This window comes from Somniosus microcephalus, chromosome 8 (genome assembly GCF_052327205.1).
Source record: "Somniosus microcephalus isolate GS21.2 chromosome 8, FLI_Smic_1.0, whole genome shotgun sequence".
Lineage (NCBI taxonomy): Eukaryota > Metazoa > Chordata > Chondrichthyes > Squaliformes > Somniosidae > Somniosus > Somniosus microcephalus.
In genome coordinates, this window is record NC_140994.1 from 268,660,318 (window position 1) to 268,683,993 (window position 23,676).

Here is a 23,676-nt window from a genome sequence, read left to right on the forward strand (position 1 = left end):
GTGAGACCACACCTGGAGTATTGTGTACAGTTCTGGTCTCCTTACCCAAGGAAGGATATACTTGCCACAGAGGAAGTGCAACGAAGGTTCACTAGACTGATTCCTGGGATGGGGGGATTGTCCTATGAGGAGAGATTGAGTCGACTAGGCCTATATTCCCTAGAGTTTAGAAGAATGAGAGGTGATCTCATTGAAACATACAAAATTGTTACGGGGCTTCACAGGGTAGATGCTGCGAGGATGTTTCCCCCTGGCTGGAGCGTCTAGAACCAGGGGTCACAGTCTCAGAATAAGGTGTCAGCCATTTAAGACTGAGATGAGGAGAAATTTCTTCACTCCGAGGGTGGTGAATCTTTTGGAATTCTCTACCCCAGAGGGCTGTGGAGGCTCAGTCGTTGAGTATATTCAAGGCTGAGATCGATAGATTTTTGGACTCTAGGGGAATCGAGGGATATGGAGATCGGGCGGGAAAGTGGAGTTGAGGTCGATGATCAGCCATGATCTTATTGAATGGGGGAGCAGGCTCGAGGGGCCGAATGGCCGACTCCTGCTCCTATTTCTTATGTTACATAGAAACATAGAAGATAGGAGCAGGAGTCGGCCATTCGGCCCCTCGAGCCTGCTCCGCCATTTAATGCGATCATGGCTGATCATCCAAATTCAGTATCTTGTCCCTGCCTTCTCCCCATATCCCTTTAGCCTTAAGAAATATATCTAACTCCTTCTTGAATATATTTAATGAATTGGCCTCAACTGCCTTCTGTGGTAGAGAATTCCACAGGTTCACCACTCTCTGGGTGAAGAAATTCCTCCTCATCTCAGTCCTAAATGGCTTACCCCTTATCCTTAGACTGTGACCCCTGGTTCTGGACTCCCCGACCATCGGGAACATCCTTCCTCCTGCATCTAGTCTGTCTAGTACTGTTAGAATTTTATATGAATGTTCTTATGAACTGTTGAATTAAGACCAACCTTAACTCAATGGTCAGTTTAGTACCTAATCAAAACACATTCCAGTGCATAACAGATGCATATATTTCAGAGAGCTTTAATCAGTTGATAAGTTCTGTAGAAGGAAACATCTGCAATTATGTCACCTTTTTTAGAAGCAGGAGGTTGATGTGGAACGGTACAGAAACATCTGCAATTATGTCACCTTTTTTAGAAGCAGGAGGTTGGTGTGGAACGGTACAGAATTATAATTAGAAGTTTCACTTGGTAGAATAGACAAACTATCGATAAGATAACAAAGTTGGGGAGCTGTACCGGTCTATGGAAGAAGAACTCGTTAAAACTAAAGTTACTGATAAGGGACAAGCTCATTATCGAAACCCAACTGACGACCTTGTACTACATTTAATTTTACCAATGCATCCCTATTGTTGGGCAGCCTCTCCTTAAAGAATACTTCCCAAGAGAGATAAAAGAAAGGAAGTGGAATCAGTGGAAGCCCTAGAGGAGTATAGAAAGTGCAGGGGGGTACTTAAAAAAGAAATTAGGAGAGCGAAGAGGGGGCATGAAAAAACACTGGCGGGCAAAATAAAAGGAAAGTCCCAAGGTGTTTTATAAGTATATAATTAAGGGCAAGAGGATAACCAGGGAAAGAGTAGGGCACATTAAGGACCAAAGTGGCAATCTGTGTGTAGAGCCGGAAGATGTAGGTGAGGTTTTAAATGAATATTTTGCATCTGTGTTCACTATGGAGAAGGACGATGTAGACATAGAAATCAGGCAGGGGGATTGTGATATACTTGAACAAATTGGTATTGAGAGGGAGGAGGTACTAGCGGTTTTAGCGGGCTTAAAAGTGGATAAATCCCCAGGCCCAGACGAGATGTATCCCAGGCTGCTGTGTGAGGCAAGGGAGGAGATTGCAGGGGCTCTGACACAAATTTTCAGAACCTCTCTGGCCACAGGGGAGGTGCCAGAGGACTGGAGAACAGCCAACGTAGTACCATTATTCAAGAAGGGTAGTAGGGATAAACCAGGGAATTACAGGCCAGTGAGCCTAACATCAGTGGTAGGGAAATTATTGGAAAAAATTCTGAGGGACAGAATTAGTCTCCACTTGGAGAGGCAAGGATTAATCAAGGATAGTCAGCATGGCTTTGTCAGGGGGAGATCATGTCTAACCAATTTGATTGAACTTTGAGGGGGTGACTAGGTGTGTGGATGAGGGTAGTGCAGTTGATGTAGTCGACATGGACTTCAGTAAGGCTTTTGACAAAGTCCCACATGGGAGACTGGTCAAGAAGGTAAGAGCCCATGGGATCCAGGGCAATTTGGCACATTTTTATCCAAAATTGGCTTAGTGGCAGGAGGCAGAGGGTGATGGTCGAAGGTTGTTTTTGTGACTGGAAGCCTGTGTCCAGTGGTGTACCGCAGGGATCGGTGCTGGGTCCTTTGCTGTTTGTAGTGTACATTAATGATTTAGATATGAATGTACGAGGTATGATCAGTAAGTTTGCAGATGACATGAAAATTGGTGGAGTGGTAAATAGCGAGGAGGGAAGCCTCAGGCTACAGAACGATATAGATGGGTTGGTTAGGTGGGCAGAACAGTGGCAAATGGAAGTTAACCCTGAAAAGTGTGAGGTGATGCATTTTGGGAGGACTAACAAGGCAAGGGAATACACAATGAATGGTAGGACCCTAGGAAGGACAGAGGATCAGAGGGACCTTGGTGTGCATGTACACAGATCCCTGAATGCAGCAGGACCGGTAGATAAGATGGTTAAAAAGGCATATGGGATACTTGCCTTCATTAGCCAAGGCATAGAATATAAGAGCAGGGAGGTTATGATGGATCTGTATAAAACGCTAGTTAGGCCACAGCTGGAATACTGTGTGCAGTTCTGGTCGCCACACTATAGGAGGGATGTGATTGCATTGGAGAGGGTGCAGAGGAGATTCACCAGGATGTTACCTGGGCTGGAGCGCTTCAGCTATGAAGAGAGACTGGACAGGCTGGGGTTGTTTTCCTTGGAGCAGAGAAGGCTGAGGGGAGACCCGATTGAGGTGTACAAAATTATGAGGGGCATGGATAGGGTAGATAAAAAGGAACTTTCCCCTTAGTAGAGGGGTCAATAACCAGGGGGCATAGATTCAAGGTAAGGGGCAGGAGGTTTAGAGGGGATTTGAGGAAAAACCTTTTCACCCAGAGGGTGGTTGGAATCTGGAACTCACTGCCTGAAAGGGTGGTAGAGGCAGGAACCCTCACAACATTCAAGAAGCATTTAGATGAGCACTTGAAATGCCATAGCATACAAGGCTACGGACCAAGTGCTGGAAAATGGGATTAGAATAGACAGGACTTGATGGCCGGCGCGGACACGACGGGCCTCTTTCTGTGCTGTATAACTAAAGACTTGCATTTCTACAGCGCCTTTCACGTCCACTGGACGTCTCAAAGTGCATTACAGCCAATGAAGTATTTTTTTTGAAGTGGAGTCACTGTTGTAATGTGGGAAATGCGGCAGCCAATTTGCGCACAGCTTTAGTGATGTTGATTGAGGGATAAATATTGGCCAGGACACCGGGGAGCACTCCCCTGATCTTCTTCGAAATAGTGGCCATGGGATCTTTTACGTCCACCTGAGAGGGCAGACAGGGCCTCGGTTTAACGTCTCATCCAAAAGACGGCTCCTCCGACAGTGCAGCACCCCCTCAGCACTGCACTGGAGTGTCAGCCTAGCTTTATGTGCTCAAGTACCTGGAGCGGGACTTGTACCCACAACCTTCTGACTCAGAGGCGAGTGTGCTACTGAACCACAGCTGACAACAGATAGGCTGGGGTGAAAGCTGCCCTTCAGCCAGTTTGATCTCATTCTTCCAGAACGCCAACATCTCTCCATTACGGCACCCAGCTGTTTCATTACACCACAGGAGGCCATTCGGCCCATCGTGCCTGTGCCAGCTCTTTGAACGAGCTCTCCAATTAGTCCCACTCCCCCCATAACCCTGCAAATTGTTTCCTCTTCAAGTACTCATGCAACGCCCTTTTGAAAGTCACTATTGAATCTGCTTCCACTGCCCTTTCAGGCAGCGCGTTCCAGATCACAACAACTCGCTGTGTAAAATAAATTCTCAGCTCCCCTTCTGGTTCTTTTGCCAATCACCTTAAATCTGTGTCCTGTGTTTCTTTTAAATGAGTCCCGCACCCTGGCAACTTGTGAAGTGCTCATCTAACTTGCCCCTCACACCCCTTGAGCCGGTGTCGTCCTGTTCTGCGGCCCAGTTATATCTGAATGTATTGTTTCCCTATTCTCTGCTCAGTTGGACAGATTGCACCTTTTGCCTGTCATGCAGCGTAGTTTTAAATACGGATGCGCGGATGGAACATTTTTTTGCTTCATCAGGTGCTTGCACCGTCGTTCACGGCTCTTGCAATCAATCCTTGGGGGGGGGGGGGGGGGGGGGGGCGGTGCTAACGGGCGACTGCCTCCAGCACCAAGTTGGTGCATGGACTGTCCATACCGACTGCACCTCCACAGCTCACATCTACACCAGCCTCATTGTCAGCACCGTACTGTACTTCCAGCAGCACCACCGACCCAATCAAGGTAGTGCAGTGGCTATGTTGGTGGGCTAGTAATCCAGAGAACGCGAGTTCAAGTCTCCACCACGGCAGGCTGAGAATTTGAATTCAGTTTGAAAAATCTGTGAATAAAAATCTGGCCTCAGTAAAAGTGACCGTGAAGCGGTCGGATTGTGGTAAAATCCCAACTGGTTCACTCATTTAAAAAAAAATTCATTCACGGGATGTGGGCGTCGCTGGCAAGGCCAGCATTTCTTGCCCATCCCGAATTGCCCTCGAGAAGGGGGTGGTGAGCCGCCTTCTTGAATACAACTGAGTGTCTCGCTCGGCCATTTCAGAGGGACAGTTAAAAATCAACCACAATGCTGTGGTCACAGGCCCAGACCGGGTAAGGGCGGCAGATTTCCTTCCCTAAAGGACATTAGTGAACCGGATGGGTTTTTACAACAATCCGGTGGTTTCATGGTCACCATTACAGATACTAGCTTTTTTAATTTCTGATTTAATTAATTGCATTTAAATTCCCCAGCTGCCGTGGTGGGAAGTGAACTCGTGTCTCCGGATCATTGGTCTAGGCCCCTCGATTACTAGTCCAGTAACATAACCACTCTGCAACAGTACCCATAATGGTCACTTCCGGGAAGGAAACCTGCCATCCTTACCTGGTCTGGGCCTGTATGTGACTCCAGTCCCAGACCATCGTGGGTGAATCTTAACTGCCCTCCGAAGTGGCCCAGCGAAACACTCCGTCGTACCAGCGGTTCAAGAAGGTCCACCACCACCACCTTCTCAGGGCAACTAGGAATGGGCGGTCAATGGCGGGCATTGCCAGCGACGCCCACATCCCGTGAGTTAATTCTTTTTTTTAAATTAGTGAACCAGTTGGGTTTTTACCACAATCCGACAGCTTCATGGTCACTTTTACTGAGGCCAGGTTTTTGAAATCATGTTTGGAATGGACTGTTCAGAGAGGCCAATAGTGTGGAAAGATCGAGTGGAGGCTTGGGAGAGATATTTGCGGGAGCGAGTGAGTGAGAAGGATTGAACGCTCCTCCCTTACTTTGGTCGTCGATTCCATCGCGGAGTGGAACATTCAGGCAATAATACCGGCCGCTCTCAGCACCAACTTCATACATGTCACCTGTGAAGAGAATTTCAAACACATCACCCTTCACAATCCGTCCAAAGAACAGCCTTTACAAAAAAACTGCAGTTTCCGAACAACAAAAAGCTGAAAAGAAATTAACTTTGGAAGCAGGCGAACAGAGGCCCAGGAGGCCCCTCAGCCCCTCGAGCCATTCAGTCAGGTCATGGCTGATCTGCACCTCGACTCCATCTACTCGCCTTTGCTCCCTGTTCCTCGATACCTTCTACCCAACAAAAAATCTATCTCAGTCTCCAATTGATCCCCAGCCTCTTTGGGAAAGCGAGGTCCAGATTTCCACTACCCTTCCTGTGAATAAGCAGTAATAATACATTAAAAATAAGCTGGAAAATATTTCATGGTAATTTGGTTTTAAGTGATAACCAAAAATCAAAGCTTCTCTTGAGGACAGAACTCCCAAACCTCGCGCAGTGGGCTGCAAAAAATGTTTCATTTTAAATCATTTTCATTCACATCTACAAAATCATTTGCATATTAACTTGCAGAAATGAACACAAGAACATGAGCAGGAGCAGGCCAAACACCCACTCGAGCCTGCTCCACCATTCAATAAGATCATGGCTGATCTTCGACCTCATCTCCACTTTCCCGCCCGATCCCCATATCCCTTGTTTCCCCGAGAGTCCAAAAATCTATCGATCTCGGCCTTGAATATACTCAACGACTGAGCCTCCACAGCCCTCTGGGGCAGAGAATTCCAAAGATTCACCGCCCTCTGAGTGAAGAAATTCCTCCTCATCTCAGTCCTAAATGGCCGACCCCTTATTCTGAGACTGTGACCCCTAGTTCTAGACTCTCCAGCCACGGGGAAACAACCTCCCTGCATCTACCCTGTCAAGCCCTGTAAGAATTTTGTATGTTTCAATGAGATCACCTCTCATTCTTCTAAACTCTAGAGAATATAGGTCTAGTCTACTCAATCTCTCCTCATAGGACAATGTAACATTTCCAAATTTGCTGATGATACAAAGCTAGGTGTCAGTGTCAGTTGTGAAGAGGATGTGAAGAGGCTTCAAGGGGATCTCGACAGGCTCAGTGAGTGGGCGAGAACATGGCAGATGGAATATAATGTGGATAAATGTGAAGTTATCCACTTTGGTAGAAAAAACAGAAAGGCAGAGTATTTCCTAAATGGTGAAATATTGGAGAATGCAGATGCTCAAAGGGACCTGGGTGTCTTTGTACATGAGTCACTGAAAGTGAATGTGCAGGTGCAGCAAGCCATTAGGAAGGCAAATGGTATGCTGGCCTTCATTACAAGAGGATTTGAGTACAGGAGTAAAGAAGTCTTACTCCAATTATACAGGGCCTTGGTGAGACCATACCTGAAGTGCTGTGTACAGTTTTGTTCTCTTTACCTAAGGAAGGATATACTTGCCATAGAGGGAGTGCAACGAAGGTTCACGAGATTGATTCCTGGGATGGCGGGACTGTCGTATGAGAAGAGATTGAGTGAACTAGGCCTGTATTCTCTTGAATTCAGAAGAATGAGAGGGGTTCTCATTGAAGCATACAAAATTATTACAGGGCTTGATAGGATGGATGCTGGGAGAATGTTTCCCTTGGCTGGGGAGTCTAGAACCAGGGGCCACAGCCTCAGGATAAAGGGTTGGCCATTCAGGACTGAGATGAGAAGAAATTTCTTCACACAGAGGGTGGTGAATCTTTGGAATTCTCTACCCCAGAGGGCTGTGGAGGCTCAGTCATTGGGTATATTCAAAACAGAAGTCGATAGATTTCTGACTAGTAAGGGCATCAAGGGAGATGGCGATAGGGCCGGTGAATGGAGTTGAGGCAGAAGATCAGCCATGATCTCATTGAATGGCGGAGCAGGCTCGAAGGGCCGAATGGCCGACTCCTGCTCCTATTTCTTATGACAACCCCCCATCCCAGGAACCAGTCTGGTGAACCTTTGTTGCACTCCCTCTATGGCAAGTATATCCTTCCTTAGGTAAGGAGACCAAAACTGTCCACAATACTCCAGGTGTGGTCTCACCAGGGCCCTATATAATTGCAGTAAGACGTCTTTACTCTTATACTCAAATCCTCTTGTAATAAAGGCCAACATACCATTTGCTTTCCTAATTGCTTGCTGTACCTGCGTGTTAACTTTCAGTGATTCGTGTAGAAGAACACCCAGGTCCCTCTGAACACCAACATGGGGGGAGAGCAGGAATGTGGTATTGAGATAGAGGATCAGCCATGATCATATTGACTGGCGGAGCAGGCTCGAAGAGCCGAATGGCCGACTCCTGCTCCTATTTTTCTATGTTTCTATTTTCTATATGTTTCTAACATTTCTCAATCTCTCACCATTTAAAAAATACTCTGCTTCTCTATTTTTCCGACCACAGTAGATTACTTCACATTTCTCCACATTATATTCCATTTGCCATGTTCTTGCCCACTCACTTAGCCTGTCTATATCCCCTTGAAGCCTCCTTGCATCCTCCTCACAACTTACATTCCCACCCAGCTTTGTGTCATCAGCGAACTTGGATATATTACATTTGGTCCCCTCATCCAAATCATTGATGTAGATTGTGAATAGCTGAGGCCCAAGCACTGATCCTTGCGGTACCCCACTAGTTATAGCCTGCTAACCCGAAAATAACCCGTTTATTCCTACTCTCAGTGTTCTGTCCGTTAACCAACCCTCAATCCATGCTAGTATAGTACCCACAATCTCGTGAGCCCTAATTTTGTTTAATAACCTCTTGTGTGACACCTTATCAAATGCCTTCTGAAAATCCAAATATACCACATCCACTGGTTCCCCCTTATCTATTCTGCTAGTTACAACCTCAAAAAACTCCAACAGATTTATCAAACACGATTTCTCTTTCATAAATCCGTGTTACTCTGCCCAATCCTATTATTATTTTCTAAGTGCCCTGTTACCACGTCCTTAATAATAGATTCTAGCATTTTCCCTACTACAGGAAACTTTGTGTTATCCAGAGGCTAAATGTCCGGCAAGCTCGAGCCACCGGCAAAAATCAGAAGCCGTTTTGTTAAGATTTTTTTTCTTCTCGTGGCTTTTTTTCCCAACAGTCAGGCTCTGCAAAGTCTCTCTGAAGCTGTTGCTAAGCGACAGAGACGCTTCCAAGGTACGGCCAACTGTTTAGAAGCTGTTGCTAAGCAACAGGGTTTGTTGCCAGATACGGAGATGAAAAGCTCCATATGCTTCAACATCAGCGCTGGTGTGTCCGGCAGTTTTGAGGGAACGGCAACAGCTCGGTCCCGTCGGTGCCGGATAGCACAAAGTTTCCTGTACTGATGTCAGGCTAACTGGTCTGTAGTTCCCCGTTTTCTCTCTCCCTCCTTTCTTAAATAGTGGGGTTACATTTGCCACCTTCCAATCCGCAGGAACCGTTCCAGAATAAGAACATAAGAAATAGGAGCAGGAGTCGGCCAATCGGCCCCTCGAGCCTGCTCCGCCATTCAATAAGATCATGGCTGATCTGATCCTAACCGCCAATCCACTATCACAGAACCATCTCCTGAAACTAACAGAATTAGACACACGAAATAGGAGCAGGATCAGGCTACACGGCCCCTGGGCCCGCTCCGCTACCCACAGGGCCATGACCGATCCGAACCTAGACTCATGTCCAAATTCCTGCCCGCTCCCTGTAACCCTTAATTCCCGCCCGCTCCCTGTAACCCTTAATTCCCTTTACTTCTAGGAAACTGTCTATTTCTGTTTTAAATTTATGTAATGATGTAGCTTCTACAGCTTTTTGGGGCAGCATATTCCATGGACCTACCACCCTCTGAGTGAAGTAGTTCCTCCTCATCTCAGTTTTGAAAGAGCAGCCCCTTATTCTAAGACTATGCCCCCTAGTTCTAGTTTCACCCATCATCAGGAACATCTTCCCCGCATCCACCCGATCCGACCCCTTCACAATCTTATATGTTTCAATAAGATCGCCTCTCATTCTTCTGAACTCCAATGAGTAGAGTCCCAATCTACTCAACCTCTCCTATGTCCATCCCCTCATCCCCAGGATTAACCGAGTGAACCTTCTTAGTACTGACTCGAGAGCAAGTATGTCCTTTCTTAAGTATGGACACCAAAACTGTACGCAGTATTCCAGGTGCGGCCTCACCAATACCTTGTACAACTGAAGCAATACCTCCCTATTTTTATATTCTATCCCCCTAGCAATGAAAGCCAACATTCCATTGGCCTTCTTAATCACTTGCTGCACCTGCATACTAACCTTTTGAGTTTCGTGCACCAGGACCCCCAGATCCCTTTCTACTTCAGTACTTTCCAGTTTCTTGCCATTAAGATAATAACTTGCTCTACGATTTTTCCTGAAAAGTGCATAACCTCACACTTTCCAGTATTGTATTCCATCTGCCAAATCTCTGCCCACTTACTTAGCCTGTCTATGTCCCCTTGAAGGTTTTTTATGTCCTCCTCACTCACTACTTTCCCTCCCATCTTAGTATCATCTGCAAACTTTGATGTTACACTCGGTCCCCTCCTCCAAATCGTTAATATAGATTGCAAAGAGTTGGGGACCCAGCACTGACCCCTGCGGAACACCACTAGTTACTGATTGCCAGTCTGAGAATGAACCATTTATCCCAACTCTCTGCCTTCTGTTAGATAGCCAATCCTCTATCCATGCCAGAATATTACCCCCAATCCCGTGATTTTTTATCTTAAGCAATAATCTTTTGTGTGGCACCTTGTCAAATGCCTTTTGGAAGTCTAAATACACTACGTCCACTGGTTCACCTTTATCCACCCTATACGTTACTTCCTCAAAGAACTCCAGCAAATTTGTCAAACATGACTTCCCCTTCATAAAACCATGCTGACTTTGTCCTATTAAATTATGATTATCCAAATGTCCTGTTACTGTCTCCTTAATAATGGACTCCAAAATTTTACCTGCCACAGATGTTAGGCTAACCGGTCTACAGTTTCCAGCCTTCTGTCTACTGCCCTTTTTAAATAAGGGTGTTACATTAGCAGTTTTCCAGTCTGCCGGGACCTTTGCCGAGTTCAGGGAGTTTTGGAAAATTATTACCAATGCATCCACAATCCCTACCGCCACTTCCCTCAAGACCCTAGGATGTAAGCCATCAGGTCCAGGTGATTTATCCGCCTTGAGTCCCATTATTTTACCGAGTACCACTTCCTTAGTGATTTTGATCGTGTTTAGCTCCTCCCCCCCTTTAACCCCCTGTTTGCCAGTGTTGGGATATTCTTAGTGTCTTCTACTGTAAAGACTGATGTAAAATATTCATTCAGTGTTTTTGCCATCTCCATATTTCCCACCATTAATTTCCCGGTCTCATCCTCTAAGGGACCAACATTTACTTTAGCCACCCTTTTTCTTTTTATATAACTATAAAAACTCTTACTATCTGTTTTTATATTTTTTGCTAATTTACTTTCATAATCTATCTTCCCTTTCTTAATCAATCTTTTTGTTATTTTTTGCTGTCTTTTAAAGTTTTCCCAATCCTCTATCCTCCCACTAGATTTGGCTACCTTATATGCCCTTGTTTTTAGTCGAATACTATCCTTAATTTCTTTACTTAGCCACGGATGGCTGTCTTTTCTTTTACACCCTTTTCTTCTCAGTGGAATATATTTTTTTTGGAAGTTGTAAAATAACTCCTTGAATGTACACCACTGATCATGTATCGTCTTACCCTTTAATCTATTTTCCCAATCCACTCTACTCAATTCCGCTCTCATACCTTCATAGTCTCCTTTATTCAAGCTTAGCACGCTTGTTTGAGATCCAACCTTCTCACCCTCTAATTGAATATGGAATTCAACCATGTTATGGTCACTCATTCCAAGGGGATCCTTTACTAGGACATTTTTAATTAATCCTGTCTCGTTACACAGGACCAGATCTAAGGTTGCTTGCCCCCTGGTCAGTTCAGTTACATACTGCTCAAGAAACCCATCCCTAATACACTCAATGAACTCATCCTCAAGGCTGCTCTGCCCAATTTGATTTGTCCAATTAGTATGATAGTTGATGGAATTTTGGAAAATGACAACCAATGCATCCACTATCTCTATAACCACCTCTTTTAAAACCCTAGGATGTAGGCCAGCAGGTCCAGAGGATTTATCGGCTTTCAGTCCCATTAATTTCTCCAGTACTATTTTTTTACTGATCCTATTTTCTTTCAGTTCCTCATTCTCGCTACACCCTTGGTTCTCCACTATTTCGTTGAAAACAGACACAAAGTATTTGTTTAATTTCTCTACCATTTCCTTATTCCCCATTATAATTTCTCCTGTCTCAGCCTGTAAGGGACCCACATTTACTTTCGCTAATCTTTTCCTTTTTGTACCTATCGAAGCTTTTACAGACTGTTTTTATGTCCCTCGCTAGTTTACACTCATATTCTGAAGGACGGGGAAGAACGCAATCTCCTGAGAGAGCAAGAAAATCAGAGCAACGGTAGGCCAACTGAGGAAAGTTGAGTTGAGTAATTAAGCTTCAATCTGCCTCATTATAGGAGAACGATTTTTCTTCTTTGCCTTCAAGCAACAACCAACCCTTGTGATAAAGGGTACGCATCATAGGAACAAGAGGAGGCCATTCAGCCCCTCGAGCCTGTTCCAGCATTCAATTAGATCATGGCTGATCTGTATCTCAACTCCATCGACCCACCTTGGTTCCGTAATCCTTAATACCCTTACCCAACAAAAATCCATCAATCTCAGTTTTGAAATTTCTAATTGACCTCCCCAGCCCCAACAGCTTTTTGGGGGAGAGAGTTCCAGATTTCCACCACCCTTTGTGTGAAGAAGTGCTTCCTGACATCATCCCTGAACGGCCTGGCTCTAATTTTAAGGTTCTGCCCCCTTGTTCTGGACTCCCCCCACCAGAGGAAATAGTTTCTCACTGTCTACCTTATTAACTCCTATAATCACCTTAAACAACTCAATTAGATCATCCCTTAATCTTCTATACTTGAGGGAATACAAGCCTAGTCTGAGCAACCGGTCCTCGTAATTTAACTCTTTTAGCCCTGGTCTATGCATCTACGACATCAGGAATGCCATAACCTGTCCTCTCTCAAGCACACGAGAAATAGAAGCAGGAGTGGGCTATTCGGCCCCTCTAGCCTGCTCCGCCATTCAATGAGATCATGGCTGATCTTCGACCTCAACTCCACTTTCCTGCCCGATCCCCATATCCCTCGTTTCCCTTAGAGTCCAAAAATCTATCGATCTCAGCCGCTTCACAAGTGTTGACTGACTTACTGTGTATTTCCAGTACTTTCTGTTTTATGCCAGATTTCTAGCTGAGTGTCTGGTAATTCTGTTTTTAGTGAGCGAGGTTGGTTGGCTGATTGAGGGAGGAATGTGTCCAGGACACTAGGAGAGCTCTCTGCACTCCTTTAAGTAGGCCATGCGATGGCTAATGTCCACCTGGACAGGCAGACGGGGCCTCGGTATAACGCCTCATCCAAAGGACGGCACCTGCAACAGTGCGGCGCTCCCTCAGTACTGCCCCTCCGACAGTGCAGCGCTCCCTCAGTACTGCCCTTCCGACAGTGCAGCGCTCCCTCAGTACTGCCCTTCCGACAGTGCAGCGCTCCCTCAGTACTGCCCCTCTGACAGTGCAGCGCTCCCTCAGTACTGCCCCTCCGACAGTGCAGCGCTCCCTCAATACCCTCTGACAATGCAGCGCTCCCTCAGTACTGCCCCTCCGACAGTGCAGCGCTCCCTCAGTACTGCCCCTCCGACAGTGCAACGCTCCCTCAGTACTGCCCCTCCGACAGTGTGGCTCTTCCTCAGTACTGCCCCTCCGACAGTGCGGCGCTCCCTCAGTACTGCCCCTCCGACAGTGCGGCGCTCCCTCAGTACTGCCCCTCCGACAGTGCAGCGCTCCCTCAGTACTGACCCTCCGACAGTGCGGCGCTCCCTCAGTACTGCCCCTCCGACAGTGCAGCGCTCCCTCAGTACTGACCCTCCGACAGTGCGGCGCTCCCTCAGTACTGCCCCTCTGACAGTGCAGCACTCCCTCAGTACTGCCCCTCCGACAGTGCGGCGCTCCCTCAGTACTGCCCCTCCAACAGTGCGGCGCTCTGAAACCCTTGAAGTAGCGCTTTTCTAAAAAAAAAAAAATTGCCAAATTCTATTTTCCCTCCTCGCCCCAAAAGTCTCACCTGTTCCTGGGAAAAAGTAGTTCCCATACTTGTGGAAGGAGACGGTCATGACTCGGTCGGTGAGGTAAAAGGCTTCCTGCACCCCATCCCCATGATGAATATCAATGTCGATGTACAGGACGCGCGGATGGTACCTGCGGGGAATAAACCATTACATTACTCGTGTTCGGAAATCACTTCTCGCCTGCAGAGTGCATGGTCCAAGAACAGGCGCAGGCTTTGGCACAGATTTAGTTCGACAAAAAGGACCTTCAAAAGTAACGGAGAGGGAGAGGCTTGTATTTACATTCCGTCAGAAGCAATGTTCCCGGTCTGGAGCTCCCGGGCAGGCCGCTCACCGGCATTTAAATGGGAAAAGAACTCCAGATGCGCGAAGCTTTGAACGGGCCACACAGCCCGTTAAAGGGACCGCGCACCCAAATAAAACATTTAGGGGGGAAAATTCAGTTGTCTGCGCCTCCCGTTAGCGCCTTAAGAGGGCGCTAATGGGGCACAAAGCAACTAGCGCCCGGGCGCGGCGATGTTTGCGCCGCTCGCGAAATTAACTAGACATTTTGCGGCGCCGCCAAACACTGCTGCCACGATCTCCTGCGCCGGCAGATCGTGACGGCAGTCGAGTGCGCAACGCCCCGGACCGGATATTGAGTGGCGCCCCCCGCCTTACCGCCTGCCGCCAGCAACGACAGGTTGAGGGGAGCGTTTAGCAGTCGGGAAGGGACTAGGGGAGCGCTATTTAAAGGCGGCCGCTTCCTGCCTTTTTTTGTTGGTGATATTTTTGCACCAGGCATTCTGAGAGAGAGAGAGACTTCTGGAGAGATTCAACGCTGTGTGAAGGAGTTTTGAGTACCGAGCAGCACTTTGCAGGTTCATTTTGATTTGCCCTTCCTTGCTTCGCCAGCGCTCTGAGGTAGCGCCTCGCTCCTCGGCCTTTGCGCCTTAAGACAGGTGTGTAACGCCTGATTTAGCGCTCCAATCACCTCCAGGGGCGATAAAAGCCAAGTTTGCTGTCAGAGGCGATAAATAGCGCCAGGCGCTAAACTTTGCGCACGGCTGATAATGGCGCCCCAAACGGGGCGATACTGAATTTTTCCCCCTTAGAGGGAACATTGTCGGAGGCGAATTACTTCGAATCGCAGTGACCCAGCCTGTAGGAAGACGGCAGTGAGGTGAGTGACGGGTTGGTGTGGGTTTTGTTTGGTGATGTTGCCTGTGGGAAGGACGCTGGCCCCAGGACGCCTGGGGAGAAGGCCCCTGCTTCGCGTCAACAGAGGAGCATAAGAAATAAGAGCAGGAGTAGGCCATACGGCCCCTCGAGCCTGCTCCGTCAAATAGCGCCCTGGGGTCTCGAACACCCTACACTGGGGGAGCTGGTTTGCCGCTCAAGTCACAGGCTGGGGAGCTTCAATCCAGCTAGATTCTTCTAGGAACAGGAGCAGGCCATTCAGCCCCTCGAGCCTGTTCCGCCGTTCAATGAGATCGTGGCTGATCTGTATCTTAACTCCATCGACCCGCCTTGGTTCCGTAACCCTTAATATCCTTGTCCAACAAAGATCAATCAATCTCAGTTTTGAAATTTTCAATTGACCCCCCCAGCCTCAACGGCTTTTTGGGGAAAGAGTTCCAGATTTCCACCACCCTTTGTGTGAAGAAGTGCTTCCTGACATCACCCCTGAACGGCCTGATTTATGCCCCCTTCTAACACCAGCTGATGATGCAGGCAGGAGCTTTTTTATTTGATTTGTTCTTGTAATGTGGGCAAGCCAGTGTTTATTGCCCATCCCTAGTTACCTCAAAGGAGCTGAGAGTGAACCACATGGTGTGGGACTGGAGTCACATATAGGCCCAGACCGGGTAAGGACGGCAGGCTTCCTTCTCTAAAGGAACATCGGTGAACCCGTTGGGTTTTACAACAATCCGTGCCAGCCCACAGATTACCAGAATAATTGAATTTAGTTTCACAACTTGCCCTGGGGGAGGGGGATTTAAACTCACAACTTCTCGGCTGATAGTCCAGTCCCAGTACCAGAACCACTAGCATACTCCACTCATAGGAGGTGAATAGAAAAAAAGAACTTGCATTTATATAGCAGCTTTCATGACCACCGGACGTTCCAAGGCGCTTCACAACCGATGAAGTACTTTTGAAGTGCAGTCACTGAGGAAATGCAGAGAACCCAAGCACCGATAACTGGGGTTGCACCTGCACTTGCAGACTACAATCACACAGAGCAATATCGACACTACACCCACCACACTGTTTGAAATATAATTCTGAAAATGTCTTACTTTAGCAGTTCAAGGATTCCAATGACAATGTCGTTCACGTAACAGAATCCCGAGGCCTACGGAAAGAAAATTGATCGAGAGGAAAGGTTTTAGATTACAAGTCCAGGAGTGCTGTAGTTAACCAGATGTTTTATTGTATAATGAAATACCTCGAATTTCTTGGCATGGTGAAGTCCTCCAGCCCAATTAATGGCGATATCGCACACCTTAAAACACAGAGAGGCAGACGTCAACAGGCTGTACATCTACCACTTAAAGAATTACAGAGTGAGGGGCAGGTGGGAGACACGGGGAGCGATGTGAGGGGGCAAGAGACACATGGAGCAGGGGAGCGAGGGAGAGAGACACGGGGAGCGAGCCACGTGGAGCGAGGGAGAGAGACACGGGGAGCGAGACGCGGGGGAGCGAGACACGGGGAGCGAGACACGGGGAGCGAGGGAGAGAGACACGGGGAGCGAGGGAGAGAGACACGGGGAGCGAGGGAGAGAGACACGGGGAGCGAGGGAGAGAGACACGGGGAGCGAGGGAGAGAGACACGGGGAGCGAGGGAGAGAGACACGGGGAGCGAGGGAGAGAGACACGGGGAGCGAGGGAGAGAGACACGGGGAGCGAGGGAGAGAGACACGGGGAGCGAGGGAGAGAGACACGGGGAGCGAGGGAGAGAGACACGGGGAGCGAGGGAGAGAGACACGGGGAGCGAGGGAGAGAGACACGGGGAGCGAGGGAGAGAGACACGGGGAGCGAGGGAGAGAGACACGGGGAGCGAGGGAGAGAGACACGGGGAGCGAGGGAGAGAGACACGGGGAGCGAGGGAGAGAGACACGGGGAGCGAGGGAGAGAGACACGGGGAGCGAGGGAGAGAGACACGGGGAGCGAGGGAGAGAGACACGGGGAGCGAGGGAGAGAGACACGGGGAGCGAGGGAGAGAGGCACGGGGAGCGAGGGAGAGAGGCACGGGGAGCGAGGGAGAGAGGCACGGGGAGCGAGGGAGAGAGGCACGGGGAGCGAGGCACGGGGAGCGAGGCACGGGGAGCGAGGGAGAGAGGCACGGGGAGCGAGGGAGAGAGGCACGGGGAGCGAGGGAGAGAGACACGGGGAGCGAGGGAGAGAGACACGGGGAGCGAGGGAGAGAGACACGGGGAGCGAGGGAGAGAGACACGGGGAGCGAGGGAGAGAGGCACGGGGAGCGAGGGAGAGAGGCACGGGGAGCGAGGGAGAGAGGCACGGGGAGCGAGGGAGAGAGGCACGGGGAGCGAGGCACGGGGAGCGAGGCACGGGGAGCGAGGGAGAGAGGCACGGGGAGCGAGGGAGAGAGGCACGGGGAGCGAGGGAGAGAGGCACGGGGAGCGAGGGAGAGAGGCACGGGGAGCGAGGGAGAGAGGCACGGGGAGCGAGGGAGAGAGGCACGGGGAGCGAGGGAGAGAGGCACGGGGAGCGAGGGAGAGAGGCACGGGGAGCGAGGGAGAGAGGCACGGGGAGCGAGGCACGGGGAGCGAGGCACGGGGAGCGAGGCACGGGGAGCGAGGCACGGGGAGCGAGGCACGGGGAGCGAGGCACGGGGAGCGAGGCACGGGGAGCGAGGCACGGGGAGCGAGGGAGCGAGGCACGGGGAGCGAGGGAGCGAGGCACGGGGAGCGAGGGAGCGAGGCACGGGGAGCGAGGGAGCGAGGCACGGGGAGCGAGGGAGAGAGGCACGGGGAGCGAGGGAGAGAGGCACGGGGAGCGAGGGAGAGAGGCACGGGGAGCGAGGGAGAGAGGCACGGGGAGCGAGGGAGAGAGGCACGGGGAGCGAGGGAGAGAGGCACGGGGAGCGAGGGAGAGAGGCACGGGGAGCGAGGGAGAGAGGCACGGGGAGCGAGGGAGAGAGGCACGGGGAGCGAGGGAGAGAGGCACGGGGAGCGAGGGAGAGAGGCACGGGGAGCGAGGGAGAGAGGCACGGGGAGCGAGGGAGAGAGGCACGGGGAGCGAGGGAGAGAGGCACGGGGAGCGAGGGAGAGAGGCACGGGGAGCGAGGGAGAGAGGCACGGGGAGCGAGGGAGAGAGGCACGGGGAGCGAGGGAGAGAGGCACGGGGAGCGAGGGAGAGAGGCACGGGGAGCGAGGGAGAGAGGCACGGGGAGCGAGGGAGAGAGGCACGGGGAGCGAGGGAGAGAGGCACGGGGAGCGAGGGAGAGAGGCACGGGGAGCGAGGGAGAGAGGCACGGGGAGCGAGGGAGAGAGGCACGGGGAGCGAGGGAGAGAGGCACGGGGAGCGAGGGAGAGAGACACGGGGAGCGAGGGAGAGAGGCACGGGGAGCGAGGGAGAGAGGCACGGGGAGCGAGGGAGAGAGGCACGGGGAGCGAGGGAGAGAGGCACGGGGAGCGAGGGAGAGAGGCACGGGGAGCGAGGGAGAGAGGCACGGGGAGCGAGGGAGAGAGGCACGGGGAGCGAGGGAGAGAGGCACGGGGAGCGAGGGAGAGAGGCACGGGGAGCGAGGGAGAGAGGCACGGGGAGCGAGGGAGAGAGGCACGGGGAGCGAGGGAGAGAGGCACGGGGAGCGAGGGAGAGAGGCACGGGGAGCGAGGGAGAGAGGCACGGGGAGCGAGGGAGAGAGGCACGGGGAGCGAGGGAGAGAGGCACGGGGAGCGAGGGAGAGAGGCACGGGGAGCGAGGGAGAGAGGCACGGGGAGCGAGGGAGAGAGGCACGGGGAGCGAGGGAGAGAGGCACGGGGAGCGAGGGAGAGAGGCACGGGGAGCGAGGGAGGAAGAGAAGCAGAGAGACTATGAGCTGGACAGAGAAGTGATGTTGGAGAATTGAAAATAGGCAACCAGAGCAGAGGCAGGTGACTGTAGTGTCCAGAATGAGCGACAGGACCATGCACAACAGTGGCTCACACACAAAACGACTGCCCCGACATTCTATACACACGCTGTGGTACTGATGTACATTTTGTCGTTACCTTGTTGTTTAATTGCGTTGCTCCTTGTAGAGAGGCTCCAGTGTATCGTGAGCAGAACTCGAACAGTCCGGGAAACACAGGACTGAAAGCACAAAATGTTTCCATTCAGATTCAAGCAGCTAATTAATGTGCAATTCTCTGAAAGCCCGCAGCTCCACCACGCTGGTAAAGACAGGCGCTGTATTATCAGCGGGAGGCTGAGCTGGCCGTGTGACCTTCAGGTCCCAGACAAGTGCCAGTTAAAGCCGCTGATTCCTCACCACCTGAGCCACCAGCTCCACTCCTCAACATTTAACAGATTAACAAACTGTTCACTGCAATTCAGGTCAGCAAACTTCCTGTGACCATCTCGCAGTGAGTGCCATTTGCCCGAGAATAGGAAGCTGTCCGGGATAAACAGGGACGGTATAAGAACATAAGAATTGGAGCAGGAGTCGGCCATTCGGCCCCTCGAGCCTGCTCTGCCATTCAATAAGATCATGGCTGATCTTTAACCTCATCTCCACTTTCCCGCCCAATCCCCATATCCCTCGATTCCCCGAGAGTCCAAAAATCGATCGATGTCGGCCTTGAATATACTCAACGACTGAGCATCCACAGCCCTCTGGGGCAGAGAATTCCAAAGATTCACCGCCCTCGGAGTGAAGAAATTCCTCCTCATCTCAGTCCTCAATGGCCGACCCCTTATTCTGAGACTGTGACCCCTGGTTCTAGACTCACCAGCCAGGGGGAAACAACCTCTCAGCATCTACCCTGTCAATCCCCCTCAGAATCTTGTATGTTTCAATGAGATCACCTCACATTCTTCTAAACTCCAGAGAGTATCGGCCCATTCTACACAATCTCTCCTCACAGGACAGCCCTCTCATCCCAGGAATCAATCTAGTGAACCTTTGTTGCACCGCCTCCAAGGCAAGTATATCCTTTCTCAGATAAGGAGACCAAAACTGTGCCCAGTACTCCAGGTGTGGTCTCACCAAGGCCCTGTACAATTGGAGCAAGACTTCCTTACTCTTATACTCCAACCCCCTTGGAATAAAGGCCAACATGCCATTTGCCTTGATAGAGTGGTTACAGCACGGAAGGCCATTCGGCCCGTCGAGCCCGTGCCGGCTCTCTGCAAGAGCACTTCAGCGAGTCCCACTCCCCCGTAGCCCTGCAAATTTCTTTCCTTCAGGTACTTATCCAACTGCCCTTTGAAAGCTGTGACTGAGTCTGCCTCCACCACCCTCTCAGGCAGTGCATTCCTAACGGCCTGCGGTACCTGCACGCTAACTCTCTGTGTTTCCGGCACGAGGACACCTAAATCTCTCTGAACACCAACATTTAATTGTTTCTCACCATTTAAAAAATGTACCAGAAAATCCTAAGTATTAGACAGAGAGACCTCTCGAATCAAACAAGAGGCAGCAGCCCCGACACAGTCACAGGCTGCCACGTTTAACCACACAGCCTCCTACCAATCATCGCCCACGTTGAAGGTGTTCAGGCTCTTGGTGAAGCCCTGCATGTTGTTCGGGCTCACTCTCTGCAGGAAGTCGATGTAGTCCTCCGAGTGGAACCGGCACATGTCGTGCTGCGAGGCCTGGTACGGTTTAAATACCTGTTAGAAACAAAACAATCGTCCAGGGTTTGCCTTTCAGCTTTGTTGCAACTCGCGCCCATGCGCCAAGAAATGAGAGTAATTATACACCAGAACCTCAAACATCAGTCCGACATTAACCAACTACAACAACTTGGATTTATATAGCGCCTTTAACGCAGTAAAACGTCCCAACGTGCTTCACAGGAGCGATTATCAGACAAACTTTGACACCGAGCCACAGAAGGAGATATTAGGACAGGTGACGGTCAAAGGGATAGGCTTTAAGGAGCATATTAAAGGAGGTGAGAGGCGGAGAGGTTTAGGGAGGGAATTCCAGAGCTTAGGGCCCAGGTAACAGTAGGCACGGCCGCCAATGGTGGAGCGATTATAATCATGGGTGCGCAAGAGGGCAGAATTAGAGGAGTGCAGAGATCTCGGAGGGTTGTGGGGCTGGAGGAGGTTACAGAGGTAGGGAGGGGCGAGGCCACGGAGGGATTTGAACACAAGGATGGGAATTTTGAAATCGGGGTGTTGCTGGACCAGGAGCCAATGTAGGTCAGTGAGCACAGGGGGTGATGGGTGAACGGGACTGGGTGTGAGTTAGGACACGGGGCAGTGAGCACAGGGGGTGATGGGTGAACGGGACTGGGTGCGAGTTAGGACACGGGGCAGTGAGCTCAGGGGGTGATGGGTGAACGGGACTGGGTGTGAGTTAGGACACGGGGCAGTGAGCACAGGGGGTGATGGGTGAACGGGACTGGGTGTGAGTTAGGACACGGGGCAGTGAGCAGAGGGGGTGATGGGTGAACGGGACTTGGTGCGAGTTAGGACACGGGGCAGTGAGCTCAGGGGGTGATGGGTGAACGGGACTGGGTGCGAGTTAGGACACGGGGCAGTGAGCACAGGGGGTGATGGGTGAACGGGACTGGGTGCGAGTTAGGACACGGGGCAGTGAGCACAGGGGGTGATGGGTGAACGGGACTGGGTGTGAGTTAGGACACGGGGCAGTGAGCACAGTGGGTGATGGGTGAACGGGACTGGGTGTGAGTTAGGACACGGGGCAGTGAGCTCAGGGGGTGATGGGTGAACGGGACTGGGTGTGAGTTAGGACACGGGGCAGTGAGCACAGGGGGTGATGGGTGAACGGGACTGGGTGTGAGTTAGGACACGGGGCAGTGAGCACAGGGGGTGATGGGTGAACGGGACTTGGTGCGAGTTAGGACACGGGGCAGTGAGCTCAGGGGGTGATGGGTGAACGGGACTGGGTGTGAGTTAGGACACGGGGCAGTGAGCACAGGGGGTGATGGGTGAACGGGACTGGGTGCGAGTTAGGACACGGGGCAGTGAGCACAGGGGGTGATGGGTGAACGGGACTGGGTGTGAGTTAGGACACGGGGCAGTGAGCACAGTGGGTGATGGGTGAACGGGACTGGGTGTGAGTTAGGACACGGGGCAGTGAGCACAGGGGGTGATGGGTGAACGGGACTGGGTGCGAGTTAGGACACGGGGCAGTGAGCTCAGGGGGTGATGGGTGAACGGGACTGGGTGTGAGTTAGGACACGGGGCAGTGAGCACAGGGGGTGATGGGTGAACGGGACTGGGTGCGAGTTAGGACACGGGGCAGTGAGCTCAGGGGGTGATGGGTGAACGGGACTGGGTGTGAGTTAGGACACGGGGCAGTGAGCACAGGGGGTGATGGGTGAACGGGACTGGGTGTGAGTTAGGACACGGGGCAGTGAGCACAGGGGGTGATGGGTGAACGGGACTTGGTGCGAGTTAGGACACGGGGCAGTGAGCTCAGGGGGTGATGGGTGAACGGGACTGGGTGTGAGTTAGGACACGGGGCAGTGAGCACAGGGGGTGATGGGTGAACGGGACTGGGTGCGAGTTAGGACACGGGGCAGTGAGCACAGGGGGTGATGGGTGAACGGGACTGGGTGTGAGTTAGGACACGGGGCAGTGAGCACAGGGGGTGATGGGTGAACGGGACTGGGTGTGAGTTAGGACACGGGGCAGTGAGCACAGGGGGTGATGGGTGAACGGGACTTGGTGCGAGTTAGGACACGGGGCAGTGAGCTCAGGGGGTGATGGGTGAACGGGACTGGGTGTGAGTTAGGACACGGGGCAGTGAGCACAGGGGGTGATGGGTGAACGGGACTGGGTGCGAGTTAGGACACGGGGCAGTGAGCACAGGGGGTGATGGGTGAACGGGACTGGGTGTGAGTTAGGACACGGGGCAGTGAGCACAGTGGGTGATGGGTGAACGGGACTGGGTGTGAGTTAGGACACGGGGCAGTGAGCACAGGGGGTGATGGGTGAACGGGACTGGGTGTGAGTTAGGACACGGGGCAGTGAGCACAGGGGGTGATGGGTGAACGGGACTTGGTGCGAGTTAGGACACGGGGCAGTGAGCTCAGGGGGTGATGGGTGAACGGGACTGGGTGTGAGTTAGGACACGGGGCAGTGAGCACAGGGGGTGATGGGTGAACGGGACTGGGTGCGAGTTAGGACACGGGGCAGTGAGCACAGGGGGTGATGGGTGAACGGGACTGGGTGTGAGTTAGGACACGGGGCAGTGAGCACAGTGGGTGATGGGTGAACGGGACTGGGTGTGAGTTAGGACACGGGGCAGTGAGCACAGGGGGTGATGGGTGAACGGGACTGGGTGCGAGTTAGGACACGGGGCAGTGAGCTCAGGGGGTGATGGGTGAACGGGACTGGGTGTGAGTTAGGACACGGGGCAGTGAGCACAGGGGGTGATGGGTGAACGGGACTGGGTGCGAGTTAGGACACGGGGCAGTGAGCTCAGGGGGTGATGGGTGAACGGGACTGGGTGTGAGTTAGGACACGGGGCAGTGAGCACAGGGGGTGATGGGTGAACGGGACTGGGTGTGAGTTAGGACACGGGGCAGTGAGCACAGGGGGTGATGGGTGAACGGGACTCGGTGTGAGTTAGGACACGGGGCAGTGAGCACAGGGGGTGATGGGTGAACGGGAC

General features: G+C 51.6%; 1 protein-coding gene and 1 long non-coding RNA gene across 3 annotated transcripts in view; one reads left to right on the forward strand and one right to left on the reverse strand.

Moving 5' to 3' along the window:
* The window catches only part of hdac3 (histone deacetylase 3), a 71,469-nt gene that overhangs the window by 36,120 nt on the left and 11,673 nt on the right, over positions 1-23,676 (reverse strand). For both annotated transcript variants that reach the window (XM_085996059.1, XM_085996058.1), the window contains exons 3-8: positions 20,554-20,696; positions 19,094-19,175; positions 16,304-16,360; positions 16,155-16,210; positions 13,869-14,002; positions 5,598-5,678 (exon numbers count right to left, since the gene is read on the reverse strand). In XM_085996059.1, coding sequence (XP_085852185.1) covers positions 5,598-5,678; positions 13,869-14,002; positions 16,155-16,210; positions 16,304-16,360; positions 19,094-19,175; positions 20,554-20,696 — 553 coding nt within the window. The remainder of the gene's footprint in view (positions 1-5,597; positions 5,679-13,868; positions 14,003-16,154; positions 16,211-16,303; positions 16,361-19,093; positions 19,176-20,553; positions 20,697-23,676) is intronic.
* The window catches only part of LOC147114391 (uncharacterized), an 80,288-nt gene that overhangs the window by 33,622 nt on the left and 22,990 nt on the right, over positions 1-23,676 (forward strand). The gene's annotated exons all lie outside the window — the stretch shown is intronic.